The 16,481-nt window shown below is 42.6% G+C and overlaps 1 protein-coding gene across 8 annotated transcripts in view; it reads right to left on the minus strand.

Moving 5' to 3' along the window:
* ESYT2 (extended synaptotagmin 2) overlaps positions 1-16,481 on the minus strand; it is a 77,031-nt gene that overhangs the window by 11,545 nt on the left and 49,005 nt on the right. For 4 of the 8 annotated variants that reach the window (XM_067747601.1, XM_067747602.1, XM_067747603.1 and 1 more), the window contains exons 9-16: positions 14,847-15,023; positions 13,919-14,001; positions 12,423-12,471; positions 11,254-11,343; positions 10,740-10,835; positions 8,865-8,966; positions 5,513-5,575; positions 552-626 (exon numbers count right to left, since the gene is read on the minus strand). In XM_067747601.1, the coding sequence (XP_067603702.1) occupies positions 552-626; positions 5,513-5,575; positions 8,865-8,966; positions 10,740-10,835; positions 11,254-11,343; positions 12,423-12,471; positions 13,919-14,001; positions 14,847-15,023 (735 nt within the window). The remainder of the gene's footprint in view (positions 1-551; positions 627-5,512; positions 5,576-8,864; positions 8,967-10,739; positions 10,836-11,253; positions 11,344-12,422; positions 12,472-13,918; positions 14,002-14,846; positions 15,024-16,481) is intronic. The other 4 variants (XM_067747604.1, XM_067747606.1, XM_067747605.1 and 1 more) reach the window with 2 other exon arrangements.

Below are 16,481 nucleotides of genomic sequence, written 5' to 3' on the forward strand. Positions count from 1 at the left end.
CTGTTGGACTGTACTACTGTACTTTTCAAGGTACTGTACTGTAAGATTAAAAATGTTTTCTTTATTTTGTGTGTTTGTTTTTCATGTATTATTTGTGTGAAGAGTATTATAAACCTATTAGAGTACACTACTATATAGCCGATTGTGTTAGTTGGGTACCTAGGCTAACTCTGTGGGACTTAACGAACAAATTGGACTTACGAACTCACTCTCAGAAAGAAACTCGTTCGTATGTAGGGGACTTCCTGTGCACTGCTGGTTGTCTTTTAAACAAAATATTAACAGGACATTCAAAGGAAACTTAGAATTTGTCCCATGTCATCTACCCATGAAATCAAGCAAAAGCATAATTAACATATTCGTGTCACTTTTTAATGTTACTTTTAAATGAATATATTTGATACCAAATTAAGTAGCTGGTTATCCAACAACTGATTTGAGAAAACAAAAGAAAGACTCATAAATCAATGGTCTTGATGCCTACGCCACCCCCAACTGGTGACAGTGACAGCACGGTCACACGGAAGTGCCCCAGACTGCTGGTGCCTTACCTTGCTCTCCTGGGCCTTGTGACCAACTGACATTTGGACAAGAGGATTTGGGTTGCTGTTTATTTTCTTCCCTGACTATCCAAAAACAAAAAACAGATAAAAATCAATAAACACATCTTGAAATGGGGATCACTAAAAATGGGATTATTGGCTTATATTAACAGTCATTTCTATTTACTTCTGATACTTCAGTTACAGGGAGTATCTAGGCACAATTTAACTGGAAAACAATTAATTGCTAACACACCCCAAAGCCATACTTGTATCTACATAAAATAAATCAAGAAAACTTGTATTTGCAAACAATTTTAAAACGTTAAGGTCTTTTATTTTTTAAAGCAAGCAACTTTGGAAAAACGGAATCTTCCGAAAATCTTTAATGTTAATTCCAGCTCTCAAAACTTATTTTACTAGGGTAACAAAATGAATAAAGTACAACAAATGGAAACAGAAAAGCACAGGAAGGACAAATGTGAGAGTGTGTGATTCAGAACAGTCTTCTGGTTGGAATCATAAAAATAATAAAGTGTCAGAGGCACATTTTCACGTTTTTAATTTAGTATCTTCTGTTCAAACATGTACCTATCAGATTATCGAACCTTGCTTACCAGCTGCTAAGTAATTTTGACTGGAAGAATAAACGTCAATCTAAATTGCATTTAAGCAGATACAAATGCAATGAGAAAAATTCAGGAATAAGAAAAAATGGTAAGAAGCATACTTTAGCACAGACAGCTGATAGAAGAATACATAGTAAAATGCAACATATATGGGACATGAGGTTTATTTATAACTTAGCCCCACAAGAAGATGCTGTTAAATATTTGTGTTAGTGGAAATTAATTAGAAGGTCACAAAATGTTTTTAAGTTAAATAATTTTAGAGTCAATCCTCAACACTGCAACGATGACAGAGGCGTCAAATTCATGACTATTGGAATAAAATATTACTAGCCCAAACCTACTGCGATAATCTAGTTTCTGGTTCATCTTTTTGATGTGAATGAATTCTGCAAAATGAAATAAACACTGTTAAAAAAAATCCAAGGCTACAGACTACGGTGGGAGAATACTAATTTCCCCCCTAAATCCATTTCTCCTTCTTCCCTTAACACGAGAGTCCTAGCGTCATAGCTGAGCACACAAATCCTCTGTGACACAGATTCTATTTCCGAATCTCCCTTGTAGTCAGGTGTGGCCCTGTAACAGTCTGGGGAGGTCTGGCCTTTGCTGTGCCCCCCTTCTGGCTGGAGGCATTGAGCACTGTGAAGCCACAGGCCAGAATTCTGCGACATTCAAGGGAAATAAACTTCTGTCTTTACTTAAGCTACTGCTACTCTTGAGTCTTTGATACAGAAGCTGAGTTTAACTAATACACTTACTTAATCTCTGAAAAAGTAGCCATTCATTCCTAGAGGTTTACTGTAGCTCATCAGTTTCAATATACCCTCCTCCCCGCCTTTTAAACTTTCTAACATCACTGAAAACAAAATGAAACTTACAATTGATGACTTTAAGCGCCTGTTTTTGGGCAGATTACAGTGGAGCGGTAGTTATCACTGCCTTCATCAATTTATTTTGCTTATATTTTCCTTCTGTGTGTGCATGTGACATGATAAAAATCTATGTTTGTCCTAAGTCTAAAAATTCTTTCAGTAAGTATAAAATAAACACTATCACCTTACTTTCTTTCTTAGCAGTACATAAAATAATGGTGTACAGTCGTCCCTCAGCATCTGTGGGAGGTTGGTTCCAAGACCCCCCAGGATACCAAAATCCGAGGATGCTCAAATCCCATCTATAAAAATGACCTGGTGTTATCCTCCATATAATTTAAGTCATCTCCAGATTACATATAATACCTAATAAAGTAAAAATGCTATGTAAATAGTTGCAAACACAATGTAATGCTGCTGTTTGGAACTTTATCTGTAGAATTTTTCAGGATATTTTCGATCCTCGGTTGGCTGAACCCGTGGATGCGAAACCTGCATCCTAAAATGGATGATGTTTTGGATTCTATGAAATAAGGTTAAATCAGTGACTAAGTTTTCTATCAGGACGCAATATTCAAAATGCATGAGCACAAGTAAGACACACAAGGTATAATGAAAATATAAGCGTTTAAGTCAGACTGTGTTGAATTTAAATCTTAGCTTTTTACCACTTGATTACTGAGATTTACGTATTTATTTGAACCTCAGTTTTCATATCTATAAAATGGGCATAATATCATTTCCAGAACTCAGCTGTTAGGCTTAAATAATAGAATAGCAATTAAAAATATATATTATGCTCGCTACACTGGGCACTTTTACATGCATGTACTCAACATTTAGTTAATGTACTCAACACTCCCATACAGAAGAGAATATCACTACCACTCTGAGTAACAAACCAGGGAGGACTCAGCAGCCTGCTGCAGGTCCCACTGACGAGCAGTTGTGCTGGGATTCAAGCCCAGACAGTCTAGCCTAACTGGAGAGACTTCATTCTAACCATCACGCTCTGTGGGTCAATAATCTTCAGTTATTACAGAAATGGTGAGCGAAGGCTATGGATATGATTCCTCCCAGTGTTTTGGTGACGATCAGGTATTTCTTTTTTTTTAAGAACATCTTTATTGGAGAATAATTGTTTTACAATGGTGTGTTAGTTTATGCTTTATAACAAAATGAATCAGCTATATGTATACATATATCCCCATATCTCCTCCCTCTTGCGTCTCCCTCCCACCCATCTAGGTGGTCACAAAGCACCGAGCTGATCTCCCTGTGCTATGCGGCTGCTTCCCACTAGCTATCTATTTTACATTTGGTAGTATATATAAGTCCGTGCCACTCTCTCACTTCGTCCCAGCTTACCCTTCCCCCTCCCCGTGTCCTCAGGTCCATTCTCTACGGCTGCGTCTTTATTCCTGTCCTGCCCCTAGGCTCTTCAGAACCTTTTTGTTTGTTTGCTTTTTAGATTCCATACATGTGTTAGCATACGGTATTTATTTTTCTCTTTCTGACTTACTTCACTCTGTATGACAGTCTCTAGGTCCATCCACCTCACTACAAACAACTCAATTACGTTTCTTTTTATGGCTGAGTAATATTCCATTGTATATATGTGCCACATCTTCTTTATCCATTCATCTGTCAATGGACACTTGGGTTGCTTCCATGTCCTGCCTATTGTAAATAGAGCTGCAATGAACATTCTGGTACATGACTCTTTTTGAATTATGGTTTTCTCAGGATATATGCCCGGTAGTGGGATTGCTGGGTCCTATGGTAGTTCTATTTTTAGTTTTTTAAGGAACCTCCATACTGTTCTCCATAGTGGCTGTAACAATTTACATTCCCACCAACAGTGCAAGAGGGTTCCCTTTTCTCCACACCCTCTCCAGCATTTATTGCTTGTAGATTTTTTGATGATGGCCATTCTGACTGGTGTGAGATGATATCTCATTGTAGTTTTGATTTGCATTTCTCTAATGATTAGTGATGTTGAGCATCCTTTCATGTGTTTGTTGGCAATCTGTATATCTTCTTTGGAGAAATGTCTGTTTAGGTCTTTTGCCCATTTTTGGATTTAGTTGTTTGTTTTTTTGATATTGAGCTGCTTGTAAATTTTGGAGATTAATCTTTTGTCAGTTGCTTCATTTGCAAATATTTTCTCCCATTCTGAGGGTTGTCTTTTCATCTTGTTTATGGTTTCCTTTGCTGTGCAAAAGCTTTGAAGTTTCATTAGGTCCCATTTGTTTATTTTTGTTTTTATTTCCATTTCTCTAGGAGGTGGGTCAAAAAGGATCTTGCTGTGATTTATGTCATAGAGTGCTCTGCCTATGCTTTCCTCTAAGAGTTTTTTAGTGTCTGGCCTTACATTTAGGTCTTTAACCCATTCTGAGTTTATTTTTGTGTATGGTGTTAGGGAGTGTTCTAATTTCATTCTTTTACATGCAGCTGTCCAGGTTCCCCAGCACCACTTATTGAAGAAGCTGTCTTTCTTTTCTCCACTGTATATTCTTCCCTCCTTTATCAAAAATAAGGTGACCATATATGCGCGGGTTTATCTCTGGGCTTTCTATCTGAACAGGTATTTCGACTACTCTGCTAACTAACTAGTACTCCAAAGGAGTAGGCCACCTCACCTCCTCAGTGTGGGGTGGGGTTAAGGGCTTACTAAATGCTGCATCAAAGCAGAATGCTAGTCTTCTTCACTTTTGAAATTTAACTTATTCTTCTGGATGAAACTGATTAAAAACCATTCCTGATTCCTTTGGATAGAATTTTCTTAAAGCAACTACATTTAACCCCTCACCCCCCAAAATATTTAAGTCTAAAATGCTCAAAGAAATTAGAAAAAAATAATAAAACATTTGTAAGCCACAGAAAACCTTTAACAATTTAGCCAGAAAATACATGCTCATGTCGTTTTCAGGAGTGGAGCTTAGTTTTCAATATACCTCATTTAATGAGATTTAAAGCTTCTTAAAAGATCTGTCACCCAAACTAGCAGCACCAAAAGCCATGAGGTCACTGACTCAGAGACAGCCCTGACTCAGCATATTGGAAGAGGTGATTTTTTAATGGAAAGTCACAGTGCATCGGGCATACGTTTTAATCATAATCTAAAAACTGGTTAAGATTTTAAACAGAACTTTACTTCACCATTTTCACAAATTCAAATCCAATTAAAGTACAGATGATTTAAAACCACCTTAGATACTGCTGCCTAAGGCCAACAGGACAAAAGTCTAATTTACCATATTGGTATTTTGTAAAGTTTATTGTCAAAATCAACTTAAATTCTTCTAACTACTAATTCTTTGACAACAAAAATAGGCTCTCCGCAACTAAACAAGTAATTACTCTATTACTTTGGGAAGAATTTGTCAATAAACCGATAAAGGTTAGAGCATCATCTCTTTCAATATGTTTTAATTAACTTTCGAAGGGAAAACTATTAGTTTACCTTTAAAGCTTTCTGAATTGCAGCCTTCTTCAAGACATCAGGGTTAAATTCTAATGGGTTACTCTTTCAAGTCAGAAGAAAATGAATACACCAAGGGTTAATAAAACATGCAATGAGGAGTTTATGTTAAGGTTAATGACATGAAAATTTACGAAAACAACAACAAAAAATCTTTAAACAAAAACCACCAAGAATTAAACAAAGAAACAGTATAAACCATTTGTAAAAGTATTCTTATTGCCCAAGATTTTATCTTAGACTAAACCTTTATAAATATCAAAACATATTTCCTTACCTTCTATGATTACTGTTCTTTTACTCCCCCACCCCTCCTGTCTTTGGGATTTGAAAAATCCAAGAGTGAAACTTGAGGAAAGGGTTCTATTTACTATCCTTTGCTTGAACAAACCCCTAAAATATCAACCATTATTAACCTAAAGGTTTTACCTAAAGTACAAATGAATGGGCCACAGACACCCCAACTGCTCTCAAACCAAATCATATCCTATAACACCAAACCCTACTTTTCCTCCTTCTGAACTTTACCTTCTAGTGGAAAACCACAGCAGAGATGGGACCCGATCTATTTCGTCCCCCATTCTTTTCCAAGCACAAAATGCAGAGGCTGATTATTAGATCACCTCAAAAGTTCCTCCTCGCTTTAAAGTTCTATTATTACAGGTTTTATGTCCTACGTGTATTGATTTTTAAAAACTCATTACTTTCTTGCCCTCAAAAGGGCAAGACTGAGTTGTTTTGCAAGATCCTTTGAGGATTAACATTTAAGATGAAAAACTTGATCACTTCATCAAGTGATCACTTGATCACTTGAGTTGTAATTAACTTCAAATTGAATTCTATTCTTTGTGAAGCAGCCTGAAACACCAGCCCCAGCAGATGCCCCTAGAGTGGGGGGCCGGGCCGGGCTGGGAACTGCTGCCCTGAGCTGTGAGGACAGACCTTCTGCGGGCACCAAGGAAACTCTAACTTTGCAAAGATGTGACCTGTACTGTGCACATGTTATTCCAAGTGCATCAAGTGAAGTGAAACAAAGAAAGAAGCCATGGTGGGTGTCAGGGGTGCAAGAGGAGCCTGTGAGCGTGGGCGTGGGAAGCTGCACCGGCCTGGGGTGAGACAGATCAGGCTGCTCAGGTGCACTCGGTGAGGGCCCAGCGTGGGGCCTCCAGACATCACTGCACCGTCCACTCTGGGGCTGCTCACCGTAAGCAGGGGCAGTAACAGCAACCTGCACTTTTTTAAACTGAGAGCTAAAATCACTTTCACAGAGCACCTAGAAGCATCACACCCAAGGGTCTCCATGTTATACAGCCAACGTTTTTATGTATAAAGTGGACATTAGTGCAAACACCACTCCCCTCAGATAAACTCCATATACAGCACTATGAACTTACAAACTTAATGAAGTGGTAACAAATTCACTTTATACACGGATGGACCAGACAGGAGGGTGGAAAACGTGGGCTCTGGGTCACACAGCGGTGCTCAGATCCTGGCTCTGTGGCTTGCTAGTGGCAACCCTGGGTTTCTAATCTCAGTGCCTCATCTGAGAAAGGATCCTGCCAGCCTGAGACTCAATGAGTTGTGCACGCAGAGCCCTTGGAAAGCACTTGGGAAATGCATGTGGTCATGGAGGCCTCAGGGTCTGAAGCTGGCCTCCGGGGGTCAGAAATCACCCTCTCGTTCCTCTGGCCAGAAGGAGGAGGCCCGAGTGCTAAGGCCACAGGATAAAGAGGCCGTTCCCAGCTTGGGAGAAAGTCCTGCTGTGCTGAGGCTTCCAGACAGGACCACGGGTGGAAATGCACTGGTGAGGCTGAACATGAAGAGAGTTTTGAGCAGCAAAAGGTAAGAGAGCGACGGGCTGGCAGCAGCCCAAAACCTCTACTGGAAATAGCAACAGGCTCAGCCTTTAGGGACAACTGACAACTGATCTCACTTCACACTGACAATCAAAGGGGAGAAAAGTGATCAATCTATTCGAATTTATTTTGTAGGACATTTTGTTGATTCCTACAACTGAATCATCAAGCAGAACATGTGGTTTTGGTAATGTGGGAGGAAAGTTAGTTTGGATAACCCAGCCACATCTTAGCTAAATATTACAAAGCAATTTAAAAAATCCTGACACAAGTTCAGAAATATTTCCTTTAAAAGAAGCAGTTACAGAAAACAGTAACTCATGCAGCTGCGCAAGACTGTCATTTACAGCAGCTTACAACACAGATTTCCACTAGGAAACACCTGGAAGTGACAGAAAACAGCTGCTGATATGCATGACTGCCCTCATTCTGACCTCCCAGAAGGTGGGCAGGGGATGCGAGGAGACGCAACAGCAGCTCACCCACTCTTCAGGGGCTTGACTGTCCTCACCTATAAAATGGGTCAAAAATGCCTATACTTTCAGTTTTGCTCTCCCCCTTCTTTTTTATTTTTTAAATAAGAATAAACTGAGAATGCATGCAGAAATAGAAATAACAAATTAAAATGAAACAAATGAACTTTAAGAATCTCACTAGTTATTGAATTAAATCAATAATTAGTTTCTAGACTAATGACTAAGCCATCGGTGGCTTTCTCTGACCCCAAAGCAAGTGAAAATAACTGCTAAAGGGACCAAGAAGAGTGCCAGGAATCACGGCACCAGAGCAAGGCCTCAGGGAAACATATGAGATGAAAATCAGCTTCCCAGATAAAGGTAGAAATGCTCAATTACCCACCCCAGGAAATTCTTTAAGTTCCTTAAAAGAAGTGAATCATAAACTCAACATGTTTTTGCACCCTAGGAGCTCTGGTTAAATGCGGAGGGAGAAGGCATGTTTTCAGAGCAGCAGTGAGTTTCTGTCTTCACTGACTGTCCCCAAGGCCACGGGGGACTTCATGGAAAGCCAAGCTCTGACACTTCTGTGTTTGGTCAGGAGGAGAAAGTAGATTTAAGGAAGTTTTTTGAAAGCTTGCAAAGAAATATTTACATCTCACATTGAGATGAACCATAAGAAAATCCATTTTAATCATTATGGCTTCACTACTTTTTCCTCAGATGATTTTTTTTTTTTTTTAATTTTTTAAGGGCCAGGAGCAGCGTCAGAGCCCAAGGCTCCTCCATGGCTCATGGGGTTTGTCCACCTCGGTATCAGATGCAGTCACCAACATTAGTTACAGCAGTGTTACGTTTCACAAAACAAGCACGAAAGAAACATGCCCAGTAACTGAAATCATGCAAGAAACTGAAAAAGCATGCACGTCATTCCACCACTGAGCAGATGGCATTGAAGTTCCAGTCCACATTCTAGCAGTCTCCACCAAACAGAAGGAAGGAAGAACACTGAGAACTCACAAATAGTGCTCTACAGACTGAGGCAGTATTTTCACAAAACACTAGTCCCGACGCTCGCCTCTCTTTTAAGTAGCCACACCCAAAGTTTCCCTCGTAGATACTCTTGGGAAAATGGAAATGGGAGAAGAAAGCAAAGAATGGTGGATTGTGGTCAATGAAGGCACAAGAGCACTAATAACCAGGATGCAACAGGCAGAGTCAAAGAATCACGCAGAAACGCAGGGGACAGCACGCACTCCCGTGGAGACAGGCCCAACCGGGCAGTGGTTTTGTAAAGATCCTTTGCCTTTGACGGCCAGAGCATACCTTCATGCACAAAGTGCCCTTTTAACAGAAGGTTGTACAATCACTTTTCTTTCTGTCTTTTGCTTACATGACATTATTCAATTTTAATTTAATGTGACAAAACACACAGTTCTAAAGAGAGGCCAATTCCCCACCACTTTGCTCTATATCCTAAAATACATAACAAATTCACTTCCATCAGGCATTATGAAAGACTTTAAAACATTATTGTGGTTAAAAGCAAAAAGTTCTACCGTACAAGTAATTCTGCAGAAAGGTTAAACCTTCACTGAAAGAAAGAGTACAATTATATACATTTATACACACAATTGTTACATCTTCCCAATATGAAAAAAATACATGATCAGATTTTAATCGTTAAAAACTTTAAATAAAACATAGAGATGCCCAAAATACATTGACTCTGCTTGTGAACAAAGCCCAAGTAATGCACAATTTTAAACCCTTGAGAGGTGCTAAACAGAATCAGGGTGTGCATTTCACGAGGTAAAGGAACAGCATGGTGCGATCACAGTGAGGTGAGATGCCCAGACACCCACCCGCACCAAGGACACACCCTGGGGGACTGTCTACAGGTGCACTTGGGTGACCTGGAACCAGTATCATTTCAGGAGGAAACACCTTTCATCTGGAGGTAGTTGTCTTTCTTTCAACAAAACTGGCCTCCAACAGTGAAATGGAACAAGGAAGGCCATCTATTGAACAAGTGAATGGGCACTCAAAACACATTATCAGGGTTTCCCTGGTGGCGCAGTGGTTGAGAGTCCGCCTGCCGATGCAGGGGACACGGGTTCCTGCTCCGGTCCGGGAAGATCCCACATGTCGCGGAGCGGCTGGGCCCATGAGCCATGGCCGCTGGGCCCGTGCGTCCGGAGCCTGTGCTCCGCAACGGGAGAGGCCACAACAGTGAGAGGCCTGCGTACCGCAAAAAAAAAACAAAAACAAAAACAAAACCAAGCAAAAAAAAACATTATCAAAACGATAAACACTGATCACGAGCACACTAGCCTCAGTGTGGAGGCGAGCATCACACCAGGGCTTGATCGACCCTTCTCCACGCTTCTAGTCGTTGTTGTAAAAACTGTTCTCTACAGTTTTTCTGAGAGTGAAATGACTCTGACGCCCACGAGGAGAGGCACTGCTCTGGGCCAGAAGCCGTGTGTGCAGGGGATCACCCGACGCTGCCCCGTCACCCTGCTGTGCTACTTCCAGGATGATGCCAAAGGGATATAATTTTCATCTTTAGGCACTACATTTTAATAATTAGTGATTCTCTACAGAAAATCTTCTTCTCTAACTACTAGGTGAATTCTCTTCCTATGTACTGGAGATTTCTTCTTAAAACATGTAAGATAATTCTGACCATCCTGGATAAACCAATAAGATGTAAACATAAAATTACACTCATGGAGGAAATGCACACGTATCCCTCTCCACTGCTGCTCTCTTGGACTGGAGTGAAGTGAAAACACAGCAACAAGAATGGGGACATGGCGTGGGCGCGGCTGAACACAGCAGGATCCACTGCCAGGAAACGAGCACCCAGTGGGCTCTCGCGGAGGCACCTACCGGGAGGTTCCTGGCTGAGTCCAAGTACAAGACGAGCAGCGAGGAGGACAGCCCGTCATTGGCTTGATCTTTGTCAGCTCTGATGTCTGTCAGCACCTACAAGGAAAGGAAAAAGCTTCAGCAGGTGGGTTTCCAAGGTTCCTATTTCTTCCTGATTATGTCTATAATCCTCAAGAGAATAAGAAAAGTGGAGAAATAAGCATCTGATATATGCAATACAGAGAGAATGAACATAAGATTCTATTCAGATCAATCAAACAAAGCATTCGGGTCACGTGTGGCTCTTCAAATCCCTATACAATAATCAAGCACAAAATTTAAAGATCTCATAAAACAGGTGAGAATGACCTGTAAACTTCCATTATCTCTAATTTACCCCTGGTACTACTGTAGTGATTTACAGCACAGGAGTCAAAATGATTGCTGTATTTTTTTTAAGTGAGCAGCAGCACAGTTTAAAGGTACTAATCTTAGCGATCAGGAGGGCAGGCTGTCATGGGACCCCATCCAGCACCTTCTCGAGGTTTGAAGCGTCTGGCATGAGCGTGAGCCACTCCAGTTTCAAGTGCAGCTTTCCTCTGAGGACCTCGTCCAGGGTGAACCACTGCAGAGAAAGCAAGACAGTTCAGCCAAAGTCCACCTGGATCAGACACGCAAACTGAACAGTCTCCACAAACGCAGAAGGCCTGAGTCCTGCCACCTTTAGCTCCAGGCCTGAGAACCAGCTGCTGGCCCCAGACACCAACAGCAGTGGCCACTTTGCGTGTCTTAACTCACTGACTCCCAATTCCACCCCCGATTCACATGCAAGGATTCAAATGTCCTCTTATACCACCCAACACTGTCAGGCTTTTACGTATGGACTTCCATAGAATTTATGGGCCAAGAGAGAATATAACATTGATCCCAAGTCTGAATTTCAATATCAGACACATTAACAGGTCTGTTTTTCCTCATCACTATATACTAATAATTAGTATACACTTGTTTCAGCTTAAAAGCCACAAAGCAATTAATCGAGGATGGTCCCCAAACACTCAGTATTAAGAAGAGACTGCCCCGAGTGCAGGGCTTTGTCTGCTCTGCCTGTCACTGCACACAGCACCTGGCACACAACATGATAAACTGCAGATACCTGTTGAGTGTGTGCTGGCGTGCATGGGAAGGGAAACATGTTACTTTGAAGGCAGATCTCAGCAGTGATTTGGTTAATTACGCTTTACTTATCCAAATCTTACTCATCTTTTAGAAGCCACCACAAACTTCCTTTTTTATCCTTTTTATTCTGATAGCAATATCTTGCTTGAAGTACGTCTGTTGCTGTCAATTCATACTGTATTTGTGGGTATCTTTCATGGGACAATTTCTCATCAACTGCACTGTGCCAGCTCTGCTGTGAACTCCAACTATCTTTAAAATGCCTGTTATTGGGGAGTTTCTCCCAGATTCTGCCCTGACTCCGAAGGAGAGCGTGCCTGCCTGAAACAAAGTTGGTGTGTGTTTGCATCCTCAGGAATTTCGAGTGTCTGGTAGGTGCTGACTTCTTTTCACTTTGCTGTTACTAGAAGGCCTAAGTCCTCAACGTCTGTGAGCGGATGTTAAGTTCTCAGACCATCAGGTGGCGGTGGCAGCAGGTGCTCTGTCAACACTCATGAAATAGAACAATACTCAAAGGAAACTTACTTCATCTAAAAGGCGCTCCTTTTCAACTTCAATAAGATCAATCATAAGACTATAGAAATAACAATACAACAACTTTAGAACACAGAAACACACTTCTTACAACTGAAATAACCTTAAGCATTAGTCTATGAAAAGGTACTCCAGAAATGCAACAAAATGCTAGTTTGTCAAGAAACAGACTTCTTCCAAAAGCTTCTCCAAGCTTCCACCCACGAGAGTGAAGCGAGGTAGGGAAGAGCGGGGAGGTAGGAACACTCGGTGAGGCACAGCTGCGGTCAGAGCTGGGAGGGCTGGTCTTCCCCACACGGAGCTGCTCACACGCACCCCAATTGTGCAGGCATATTCCGCCCTGGGCCTGGCGTGCCCTCCGAGCTGCTGCCCATCGCTCCGGCTCAGCCACCTGCACGCTCAGTTAGGCCTTGACTGCCTCCCCAGACTCGCTCCTCAGCTCTGACCAGCGTCTCTGTGGCCACAGAGGCCTCTGCCTCATGCTCGGCATGTCCCCGACAGCCAGTTCCATTTCCCCCAATAATCCTGCACTGCTGGAAGCATGCAGCCGGCCCCCCCGAGCCAGAGACGACCAGGACGGGACAGTGACACCCCCTTCTTCTGCAGCCACACCTCCTCTCTGCCCCCGAGCTCTGCCCCAGGTCAGACCTGACATCTCTCTCCTGATCTATCCCAACAGCCTCCTGAAGGCCGGCCAGTCCCCAGTCTCGGTCCCTGATAACCTAACAGTGGCTTTACTGGAATGCAGGTCTGATCTGTTCGCTGCCTTGCTTGAAATCTTTTGGTTGCTCCTCATTAAACTGTCTCATGAATGAATTCTGAGGTCACAGCCTAACACACAGGCCATTCTTGATGAAGCCAGACATGTCCAATGTCATCTATCCTTATATCTTTTTTGCCACAAGAAATTCAGTTAAATAATAAAGGTTAGGCTGAAGTGTGTTTTTTGGTATTTTTTTCAGCTGTACAGGTTGTTCAATTTAAGCAAACAGGTCAATATTTGCTTTTCCAGTATATAGGCACAATATAAATTACTATCTACTCCCCGCCCCCATAACCCAATAACAAATCAAAAGTTAAAAAACCTGTTTCTATAACCTAGCGCACACCTGCCTGCGTGGTGTAAAGGCTGGAGAGCTGGGCTGGACTGGGGGCCATGCGTGGCTGCTGAGCACTTAAAATGGGGCAGCACAACTAAGAAAATGAATTTTAAACTTTGCTTAACTTTAATCAATTTAATTTAAATAGCAACATGTGGCTGCTATGATGGACACAGATCTAGCAGCTTTCCTTTACTTACTTAAATGTGAATGTTTTAGGAACAAACCGTGTTTTAAGAAATCTAAGGTGAAGCAACGCTACATCTAAGAGCCATTTTAAAATACACATAACATGTACATAATCCTGTTTTTGAAGTTATATTACATGTTTAACAGTGATTATCAAAGAAAAAGAGTCTACGCTCTCCTCAGTCACGAAGGATTTACCTTCCGAGGAAGTCGTCCTTGTCTGGGTCTTCGTCAAAGAGCTCGATCTCTAATTCTTGTCCGGGATGTTCATAGACCAGAGCCTGAAAGGTAGCAGCTCACAGTTATCTCACATTCTCTAGTATCGTGTCTACCGAGTACGTGACTGCAGTCAGCGGCAGCAGCTGCACAGCACTGAGGTCCCCGCTGCCGGACCCGACACACTTCTGGATGGCAGGGTCCCTGCTAGGGACCTGTATCTGCGCACATGGCCATGGGCCACTGCGCCTTGTCCCCAGTTGCCGGGGGCCACACGCTTGGATGTCTCTCCACTCCGGCAGCGGCCCCGGTCAGTGCTGGCTGCAGGGTGGCCGCAAGTGCCCCACTCACCACCACTCCGAGATTGAGATATTTGGCAACAGACCAGGCTGGGAGGACGGGAAGCTGATGGGTATAAACTGCACCACTTCTCAGTTCTTTCCAAACCGCACACCTTGTGATGCAGCAATTCCACTCTGAGGAGCGTAATGCGGGGAAAACTTGGCCAAATGCAGAAAACCCACGACACTCATACAGCACTGGTTACAATGAACCCAAAAGCCCAGATCTCTCTGAGTAAAAACATGATGGTACCTACTCAAGTGAACAGCTATATTTATTGACATGTAGAGATGTCCAGATGCATTAAATGAAAATTTACAAAATGGTAAATAACCTCATTTTGGAATACGTTTATGTGTATTAAGGGCTAATTATTTACTGTGATAGCTTGATGCGATTAAGGTTTAAAATTTTGTGTGAGGTAGGGATACAAGGTACAATAGTTTTAAAAATGGAAAATGAAAGCAAAGAGAATTGAGATTACCCTGAACTAAATAAGCACACCACGACCCCGCAGCAGGAGTGGAACAGAAATGTGGAGGGCACGGCAGCAGCACCCACCCCTCACCTCGTACACCTCGTTCCACTTTGGACTGAGGTTCTCCTTGATGACCTTGCTTTGGAAGATTTGGTTGCCAACTCGAATCACTCCATAGGGGTCTGACTTCCCCTTGATAAGTCCCTTAAGGTAAGTGTCTTTTCCCTGAAGATCCTGAGCTTCAATAAAGTGTATCCTCAGGACACCCTGGAAAGAAGGAAGACAGAGCAGACTGCTCACTGGCTCACCCAACAGACATGGAGCGAAGCCTGTGCACAGGGACCAGGCAGCTCCTCCTCCCTGAGCAAAAAAGGCAAACACGTGATGCCAGGAGCAGCACAACGGGGTCCCAGGGGTCTGACCGGAGCCAGAGACGGGATGGGCTAGCGTGAGCCACCACCTCTTGCAGACTTCTCCTGGGACGGGGGGTCCCAGAGCGGCACTGTACCCCAGGGACCCCAGGAGCCCAACTTGGGCAGGGCAGGACGGCAGGAGGTCAGATGGCACAGGGCCTCATGGGTCACCAAACAGTCCTGTGTTTCGGTAGTTGTAACATTAGTGGTAACTGCAGTGATAACCAGTGATAACTGGCACTACAGGATGCACGAGACTGTTCCTAAGTCCTTGATGTGCAATTATTTTCCAATTACTTCACTGAATTTTTACAACAATCCTGTGAAATACTGTCATTAAACCTATTTTATGGATAGGAAACTGAAAATCTGAGATACATATGACTCACAGACTTAACATAGTTATGTTTTTCAAAAATGTTGTTTAATTGATAGAATTAAAAATCTCCACTCGTATTTCTTTCAAGGCAAACACAACCTGTAAAGTTACCTTTAGGAGGGCAGCATTCTACACCACGAAACACTTTTAAAAAATTACCAGGTAGTATTTCTGAACCAACCAGCATAGAAAGATAGACATTTTTACAGATAGATACACTTTTAAAACCATAACAAAACAAAACCCCTGGCTTATATTTTCACAGGCCTAAAGCTTAGATAATGTGGCAACAAACATATCTGAGCAGCAGGGAGGCTGGATCCGGGCAGGCTTAGATGGTCACCTGTACTCAGAGAATACAAAGCCTAATGGCCTAGGAGCATGGGGATTTCTATGTGGAAAGGCAGGCCTGCGTTTCCAGAGATGAGAATCCTAAGTTAAGGAAAAAAAGACATCCCTGTCTCATACATGGTGTCCCATCACATCTGCTGAATGCCAACAATGTAACTAATTTGGGCATGAATGACTGGGGTGTTGTTACTTGAAAAAATACAGGAATGCTCATGCACGTTTGTTGGTTTGTGCAGTTACTGAGATCGAATTTACCTAGAAAGAGTAACGGGCAGTGGGGAAAGGCTGGCCACTTCTACTTCAGGAAACAAACACTGAACTAGGACCAGACACCACGTGACAGGCTGCCCACTCCACTTCTGGAGCCCAAGGTTGGTCAGACCAGACGGGTGGGGTGAAGCCCAGGGGGGAGAAGCCCTTGCTAACTGGGGCCAACCCTCCAGCTCTGTGCCCAGCAGAGAATTCCACGTCCTTGGCCAGCAGGCTCTCACAGTCTCAGACAGAGGTTGTTTAGTTTACTCAAACGAAGGTGACTCCAACATGTGTGACCCGCCTCTGTGTGCAGGCATCACCCCAACTTAC

This window comes from Pseudorca crassidens, chromosome 8, assembly GCF_039906515.1.
Source record: "Pseudorca crassidens isolate mPseCra1 chromosome 8, mPseCra1.hap1, whole genome shotgun sequence".
NCBI lineage: Eukaryota > Metazoa > Chordata > Mammalia > Artiodactyla > Delphinidae > Pseudorca > Pseudorca crassidens.